We start from the raw sequence: 9,016 nt of genomic DNA on the forward strand, positions 1-9,016 counted from the left end.
CAGTGTGTGATTCTATTTTGGTGGAGGCTTTAGCCATCACACTTACTGTTTCTGCTCTTGCCCTAGTATTTCATCTATTGTCTTGAATGATGCCATTGAAGACTAATGGAATATATTTGCCGTTTCTTTCAAAAAATTGACTAGATCCTCTCTCCCCCTTTCTAAATTAATCATGATCTAAAATATTGTTTGATACATTAAAAATTTAAGTGTTGAAAAATTAAACAATAAAAAATCGAGTTTAAATTATAAATATGGTTTAAATATGAGATATTGTATTATTTGATAAATGTAAACTACATTGAAATCAACATTGTGGGAGCAGATTATCAAATCCTGCATGTTTACTTGCCACTTCTTAATTCACAACCATATATTTCCATACCCCAAATCTTAATGTTGCTTTCATTTTTAATCATCACATAGCTTTACACAATCTAGTTCGCCTGCAACTTGAGGTACGCAATTCGAGCAGCATCACTTATTTGTCTAACATCCTCGTACATCTTCACCGATGCCTCCGAGAACTTGTTTAATCTGTCAAGAACACGAGTCAGACTTGCCTGTATGCAGCTCAAGTTTGAAGATACATCATCATTTGTATCGCCATCTGTTAACAAGCTAAGACCGTCTTTGCTCCCCGATTCTCTGTGGGTTCCATCGACTGATTTGTCGTTCTTTTGTAGTTTGTCTACTTGTTCGTCCATTAGATGACAAATATCGGATAAGAAGGATTTGATGGCAGTGCTAAGTTCCTCAGCTGGCAAGGCTTTTATCCCAGCTGACCATTCACGGCATAGGACAAATATCGGTGGTCCAAATCCCAGATATCGATGAGGTGAGAATGGATACCGATTCTTCGAACGTTCCTGCGGCTCTTTGATGCAGTTTTGCAGCCATCCATTCAAAGCTTCCAAATAAGATGCATGACTATTGACCCAGTCGGTAAAGCTTACACCAAAGCATTCAATCTCTTGCCGAAGCTGAGCCATAATCTGCCTCCTCGTATCTCCCTGTGGCGCATCCGTTGAGTTCCTCGAATGGTATGCCAGTGAGATGGTGATATACTGTGAGTGATGGCATTCAAGCATTGCCTTCCACATTCTGAGCAATCTGCAAAGACAAGTGTTAGTTTAGTGGACACAAACGCCAATGTTTCCAGAAAAGATTTTCCAGTGCATGTGGGAGTAAAGTTTCGGTTATTCAAAAATTTATGATTTGAACGAGCTTACCCCTGAGTTAACTCTACAAGTTGTGGCAGCAACTCTTCATCCCTCATTTTTTCAATTCGCTTCGATATATTATTAACAGAATGAAGTGCCACTCTAATTCGGGAGTGTAGATCCTTTACAACTGCCCGCGTTTTATCAATCACTTGGGTGCTAAGATCTTTAGCAAACTGGTGTCTGAGCTGATTACACTTCTGATCATACTCCTTCCTGATAGATTCACTAGCCTAACAGGTACAGAGAAGCAATAAAGTAGGAGTATTGAAAGGAAACACCAAGATGACTTTAAATCAAAGTTACTAATACTGGCGGATATTGATTGAACTTTAGTGATACTCAGAACTCTTCTCTACAAGTCGGACCGAGGCATGGATTAAGTATTTGCTCATCGGCACTAGTCTAAAACTCACTTAACAGGGTTTCCATATAACTTAATCATGCTTTGCACGTTATCGAGGAAAGAAAATGTTGAAACGTAAAGCATATAACGAACATTTTGAGCCTACCAACTGAAACTTAGAAGTTTGAACCATTAGAACCGACATTTTAAAAATTAAACTAAAGAAACATTCAGAAATGATAGCAGACAGAACATGAAGACAGAAGCTAGTCATATTGGCCACCCTATGTCAGTCTTTTGGTTGGGATTTTGCACATGGAAAAATCTGGAGATAAAACATATGCACTTGACATGGTATAATTAAGCAGCTGTATCATCATCTTTCCAAGTGCATTATGCACATAACAAATAAAAAATCATGAAAAATACTAATATTTGGACATATATATGTCTGCGTATTTCTCTATTCTACTATATGAAGAAGACAAAAAATACCTTCACTTCATCGTATAGTTTTCTTTCCCATGCATACAGTCTGTCCAAGGTGGACGAATGGCTACCAGCAATCATGCAGAACTCTTCGATGAAATCACTTCCACTGTCATCAGCATCGGCCGTGGTTAGTGGGTTCCTTGATGAAGAAGACCTCCAAGATGCTGACCTCTTCCAATGTATGACTTTAGTTACATGGTGTACTGGCTCTAGCGGTCCAAGTGAAAAAAAACGTTAAACAAGTAAAAGTCCACTAAGTTGAAAAAGACTATCCTTCAATTGCCTGTATGAAATATAAATTCTTACCTTAACTAACATCAGAAAACTAATACCATAATCGGGACAAACAAAAAACAAGTAAAAATCCACAAGTTGAAAATGACTATCCTTTGTTTTTGGCCGTATGCAATACCGAGGACATACAGAAGTGAGAGCTTACCATGAGAAACCAAAGCAGTCTTCCCACGACAGCAAACAGGTTGCAAAGCTGATAGCAATGTTGAGGATCCCCCTACAACAAGTGATTTTATCTTAAGATGTTAGCAGGCGAGGAATCAGAAGCATATGACTATATGTAGCACTAGCATTGTATACATTATAAATTTTGAAGAAGAATCCAAAATTTAAAGCTCAATGAAGAGTAAAATTGTTTGTCATGGTCAAAAAGGATTACCTTCAGCTTCTAAATATCCAACCTTGATTTTGTTCGACTCAAGCATCCGAGACACTTCTCTGCCTGCTTCCGAGGCTCGGAAGAATCGATGTTCAATATCCTTTATGCTTGAAAGAAAATCCTTGGCTCTATGGGTTATAAACTCAGAAGGATCTTCTCTTTCTGCAGATAAATCTATCTCTCCCATAGTTTTTCCCCTCTTTGAACTTGATTGTTCAAGAGTACCTTTGCTCCCCAAAGTTTCACCTGGACCATTGACATTATGGTCCACTTCCTTGTCATTTGTCAGCCTAGTACCACCATTTCCTCCTAATCCAATTAAAAACATATCATGCTCCATTGAACTACGACTGTAGTTTCGAGTGGAAAGACTATCGAACACTTTGATGGCTTTTCTCTCTGATTCAGGCCACAAAGTTCCCTCAGTGAACTCATTATTTTCATCCAAATCACCATGATCAATCCCTTTACTCCTAAACTCTTCCCACCCACTCACATCCTCAAAATCCACATCAACTCCATTGTTCCCCATAAATCTAAAACTCTCACTGTCATCAACAGGGTCAAAGAAATCCCAAGAGCCTGAGGTAAAAGGAGGAGGTGGGGGTGGCGGCATAGCCATTGCCAATGAATCATCCTCCAAAGAACTACCATTAGCAGGATTCACCTTGACAGTCACAGCAGCACTATTCCCTTCTCTCATGTAACTCAAATTCGTGGTTACCGGTGAAATGGGACTCCCATTCTCCAATGGTGAATCAGAAACATCAGCTCCTAAATGAGGAGATGGTGAAGGGTATGAGGACTGGGAAGGGGTTTTCTCAAGCTCAGTAGCCGAGGTTATTACGGAAGACTCTATCAACATCTCAGCTTCAGAAAATCTTCTTAAAGCTATACCAATATTTCTAAGAGATTGAACATAAGAAACATGAGCAGCCGCAAGAGCATACCTTGAATCAATGGCTTGCTTTATGAATCTCCTTCTCTCTTTACATAGACGCAAGGCTTCATTTTTGTCGGCTTTTGAGTTTCCACTACCCATTTTTTCCCTTCACCAAGAACAAAACGATCTACTTCGTCAAATTAATCCAATTTTTCTAGCCACTAAAGAATAAGAAGAAAAAAATACCGACTTTGTGTAAGCTTAAGGAAGCCATTTTAGAAAACGAAATTCCATTTTGGTGGAGTAAAACCTCTGTCAAAACCAAGAAAACAGAGGAAAAAAGAGCAAACTTTTTCTCAGGAACAAAAGGGAACCAGTTGGAGGAAATATTTTATTACGACGATGGAGACAAGACAGAGAAATTTATTGGACTTAATAGAAGGAAAATAGCAAAGGAAAAACAACAGAGGTGTGGTAGTTTTCAATAAAGACAGACACACGAGGGAAGAAACCTCTCAGAAACAATGCAGGACAAAGAAGTGGTCAGGGCGTAATAAAATCAAGCATAGAAGCTAAGAAGAAGCCAATGGGAATTCCAAGCTCGAAACTTTTGAGAAGAAAAAAGAAAAAATTGAAGCAATTTGGAGAAGTTTACTTAGATCTGCCAGTATTAAAACTGAAAAATTTTACAGAGATTGAGAAGAAGGAAATGAGAGATGAATGAAGTAACAGAAATAAAATGAAAAGAAAAGAAAAAAACACAAAAAAATGTTGATAAAAGAGGAATCTAATATTAGTGGGGACAGAGAGAAGGAGCATTGCCTCGTCTTGTGTGATTATTTCCTCTTTCATTTCAGTTAATACTAATCATATTCAAGGCTTGTAAATTAATAAGGGTTTAGTTTCGTTAACCATCCCCTATTGTTTACTAATTATTTCATTATTGTTATGAGTATATTACGTGAATGACATTATTACTCCTATTATTGAATGTGGTTTTTTAGCATTCTTAAATAAATTGAGATCACATATATATGTGGAAGACGTGTATATATATATATATATATATATATGTCTCGTCTTGATCCTCGTACTAAGTAATGTTTATTTATTTATAAAGTTTAAATAATGAATTGCTAAATGCATTTACTGACCCAAAGAGAATGACAAAGTCAAATATACTAACTGTGAATGCTCCAATAACACTTCACGTCTCAGAAGGACAAATTCTAGTTGCTAATGGGCCTAATGCATGCCTAAAGCGTGGCAAACCAATTGGTTCCAAAGATAAGAATTCTCGAAAAAGAAAATGAGCAAAGAAGAATGATGGTTAAATCGAGGAAACAATGGTTTTACCAAGATCTCCAAAAGAGAATTTAGACATGACTGGGAAAATAGTTTCAGAAGAAACTCAAGTACCTAAAAATGAAGAGATCTCTATTGATTATGTCATGTCCTATATTAAATGGATCTGAAATCAAATCGACGTCAATGATTTTTTTTGCATGCAATGTAGCACTAGATATTATGAATGACAAAGAGTATAATGATCCAAAATCAATTGAGGAGTGTAGACAAAGATATGATTGGCCAAAATGGAAAGAAGCAATTGAAGCTGACTTGAAATCGCTAGCAAAAAGAAAAGTATTTGAACCAGTAATTCATACATCTATAGGTGTGAAACCAACAGGATACAAATGGGTCTTTGTGCATAAAAGAAATGAAAAATGAGAAATTGTGAGATATAAAGCACGTATGGTTACACAAGGATTCTCACAAAGACTTGGAATTGATTATGAGGAGACATATTCTCATGTGGTGGATGCAACTACATTTAGATTTTTGATAAGTCTAGCTATTTGTATGGTCCACTAGATACAAACATTTACATGAAACTCCCTGTGGAATTTAAACTGCTAGAAGCAGTTAATTCAAGTTCTCGAGAACATTATTTAATCAAATTGAATAAACCCCTCTATGGATTGAAGTAATCCGGACATATGAGGTATAATTGCCTAAGTGAGTTTTTATTAAAAAGGGTTCTAAGAATGATCATGTTTGCCCATGTATTTTTATTAAGAAGTCTGAAACTGGATACGTTCTTATTGTAATATATGTTGATGATTTAATTATCATTGGAACTCCTGAAGTGGTTCAAACTGTAGTTAATTGTTTGAAGAAATAATTCGAGATGAAAGACCTTGGAAAAATGAAATTTTGTTTGGGGTTACAAATTGAGCACCTAAAAGATGGAATCCTTGTGCATCAATCAACGTATATAGAAAAAGTGCTAAAGCAATTTTATAAGGATAAGGCACATCCAATGACTACCCCAATGGTTGTAAGAGCACTTGAACTGAGTAAAGATCATTTTCGTCCTCGGGAAGATGATGGAGTTTTTCTTGGTCCCGAAGTATCATACCTCGGTGGAATTGGAGCATTGATTTATCTTGTTATTCATACCCAACCTGATATATCATTTTTTGTAAATTTGCTGGAAAGATTTAACTCATGTCCAACTCAAAGACATTGGACTGGAGTTAAGCAAGTATTTCGTTTTTTCCAAGGCACAAAAGATATGGGTCTGTTTTTCTATAATAAATCCAAAACTGAGTTGATTGGTTTTGCAGATGTAGAATTTATGTCAGATCCTCATAATGGTAAATCATATATTGGATACGTTTGTATATATAATGGTATAGCAATCTCTTGGTGCTCAATGAAGCAAACGATTGAAACTACTTTTTTTAATCATGTAGAAATTTTAGCAATCCATGAAACTAGTCGTGAATATGTATGGCTAAGATCTATGATTCAGCACATATGGAATAACTGTGGTTTATCATCTTGAAAATAAGTTGCAACAATCTTGTTTGAAGATAATACAATATGTATTGAATAACTCAAGAGTGGATACATCAAAGGTGATAGAACAGAACACATTGTACCTGAATTCTTCTTCACTTATGACCTTCGGAAGCTTAAAGAGATAAAAGTTAATCAGATCAGCTCAAGTGAGAATTTGGAAGATTTATTCACTAAGGCACTTCTTACATCTGTGTTTCAAAAGTTAGTACACTATATTGGAATATGTCACCTTAAAGATCTCAAGTGATGTAACTATTAAAGAGAGTAAATACGCTTTGTACTCTTTTCCCCTTAACCTTGGTTTTTTCCTCTCGGTTTCTAGGTAAGGTTTTCAATGAGGCAACATATCAAGTGTATAATTATGTAATATTTTATTTCACTAGGTTTTTGTCCCACTGGGTTTTTCCTAGTAAAGTTTTTGTTGAAAACATTTTGATATTTCGATATAACAAATTAAGATAAATGAATTTTAAGATTTTCCAAAAGATTTTCTAAGTATATTCGATATAATTATTCGAATATCAAAATATTACTCCAAATCTTTCAAAAGTCATTTTTAATCCTTACTCAAGTGTAAAATTAAGTTTTAATCTTAAAATTATTTCAAAATAATTTTACAAAGTATTTCGAACCGTTTCAAAGCCAAAAATTCCAGAATGTCTAGAAGGAATCGATTCCCCCCTGAATGGTTTTGCTCCTAGAAATTCCAGTATGCTCGGAGGGAACCGATTCCCCCCAGGGGGTATCGATTCCCCCCACTGTTCAACGGTCGAATATTTGAATTTTAAACTTAGGGAACAAAATCCTCAGGAGGGGAACCGATTCCCCAGGAGGGGTACAGATTCCCCCCACGCTCCAAGCTATTGTATTAATGGTTTTCACACTTAAACGGCTCCATTGACTCCACTAATCATCCCCAACATTCAGAATCAATTGAGGGAGTATTTAAACAAGTTCTGAAGCCTTTGATCAATAAGAAATTATAGAGAAACAAGAGAGAAAGCATCAAACACCAAGTTTGTGCAAATCAAGCCAATTTTCCTTTCAATATTCATTTTGCTTTCAAGAACACCATTTGTAATTATTTTGGAGTGTTCTTTTCTTGTTCTAGAATTGTGCAAACAATCTACCTTGTGAGGATTTCCTTGTAAGTTTGCAAATTTGTAATCTTCTCTTTAGGAAAGAGTGTTCTCAAGAATTGGGGTATATTCTTGAGGGTGTTGTAAGGTTATCTCTTTGGCCTCAAAAGAAAGAACAAATTAGTGAATTTGTTGGAAAATCCTTAGTGTGGATAGTTAAGGTAGTGGACGTAGACTTTGATTGAGAAAGTTGAACCACTCTAAATCGCTGTGCAATTACTTTCAATTTTCTGCAAAAGCTTCCACCAAATTTTTAATTGCCAATTCACCCTCCTCTTGGCCAATTCCGTCAATCGATTAACTCAACAATTGGTATTAGAGCCTCACTCATTTGAAGGTTTAATCACCTCTTGAGTCGATCCGGGAAGAGTTAAATCGATAAAGATGGCGTCTACTTCCGGCTCATTCTCCATGGAAGAATCCAGACCTATTGACGTGCCTCCACACTTCAATGGAACAAATTATCATCATTGGAAGAGGTGTATGATGATATTCATCAAAGCATTTGATATAGAAGCTTGGATGATAATCAAGAAAGGATATTCCTCTCCTACTAAGAAGGCAAAGAAGTGGAGTGTTCAAGAACGGAAGGAAGCTCAACAAAACTCAAAGGCTATGCACATGTTGTGTTGTGCAATTGATCCTAATGCATATAAAGGAGTTTCTTCTTGTTCAAGTGCCAAGGAAATATGGGATAAGCTTGAGGAGATCTATAGAGATAATGAAGAAGAAGAACCAATAAAAGTGATGTCTCTATTAGCTCTCACACAGCCAAAGGTGTCTTCTAACTCAAATATATCAAATTCAAAATCTTTTAATGAGTTACAAGATGCTTATGATAAATTATTTTCGGAGTTTGAGACCATGAACTCCAAATACAATAAATTGATTTCTAAATTTATTGTTAAAAATGATCTTCTTTTGAAAGCTAAAATAGACTTGGAAAATCAAAATGAAATGTTGAGAAAAGAGTTAGAGCTTTCAAAAATAAAATCTGAAAACTTTGAAAAAGAAATTTTCAAATTAAACAAACTTATTCTAGAAATGAAAATGGATTTTGAAAATCAAAATGAAATCTTGAAGAAGGATTTAGAACTCTCAAAAATGAAATTTGAAAGTATTGAAAAAGAAAATTTCAACTTGAAAGATAAGCTTGAATGTTTAACAAGAGAAAAAGAGATCATTCTAAATAATTCATCTAGTTCAATAATGACAATATGTTCACATTGTCATTATTATGGTCATAAGGAACATACTTGTCCTTTGAAGAAAGGAAAATAATTTACAATTAGACAAGTATGGGTTCCAAGAGGAACAAGAGGCATTGAAACTAATTTTCAAGGATCCAAAGCAATTTGGATACCAAAATCTACTTAAATGTCTCCTGTAGGT

The 9,016-nt window shown here is 35.5% G+C and overlaps 1 protein-coding gene across 2 annotated transcripts; it reads right to left on the minus strand.

The window, feature by feature from the left end:
* Positions 1-340: 340 nt before the first annotated feature.
* On the minus strand, positions 341-3,830 carry LOC120122615 (protein ALTERED PHOSPHATE STARVATION RESPONSE 1-like). 2 transcript variants are annotated; one of them, XM_039141744.1, is made up of 6 exons: positions 3,685-3,822; positions 2,735-3,589; positions 2,501-2,572; positions 2,065-2,270; positions 1,233-1,456; positions 341-1,113 (listed from the first exon to the last, which is right to left on the minus strand). In XM_039141744.1, exons 2-6 carry the CDS (start codon positions 3,435-3,437, stop codon positions 438-440), a joined length of 1,881 nt encoding a protein of 626 aa, XP_038997675.1. In that variant the 5' UTR covers positions 3,438-3,589; positions 3,685-3,822; the 3' UTR covers positions 341-437. The 2 variants fall into 2 exon arrangements, with proteins under 2 accessions (XP_038997675.1, XP_038997674.1); XM_039141743.1 differs by having other exon boundaries at positions 2,735-3,830.
* Positions 3,831-9,016: the final 5,186 nt, after the last annotated feature.

The sequence above is a fragment of the Hibiscus syriacus genome, unplaced genomic scaffold (assembly GCF_006381635.1).
Source record: "Hibiscus syriacus cultivar Baekdansim isolate YM2019G1 unplaced genomic scaffold, ASM638163v2 tig00110387_pilon, whole genome shotgun sequence".
In the NCBI taxonomy this organism is placed as follows: Eukaryota; Viridiplantae; Streptophyta; class Magnoliopsida; order Malvales; family Malvaceae; genus Hibiscus; species Hibiscus syriacus.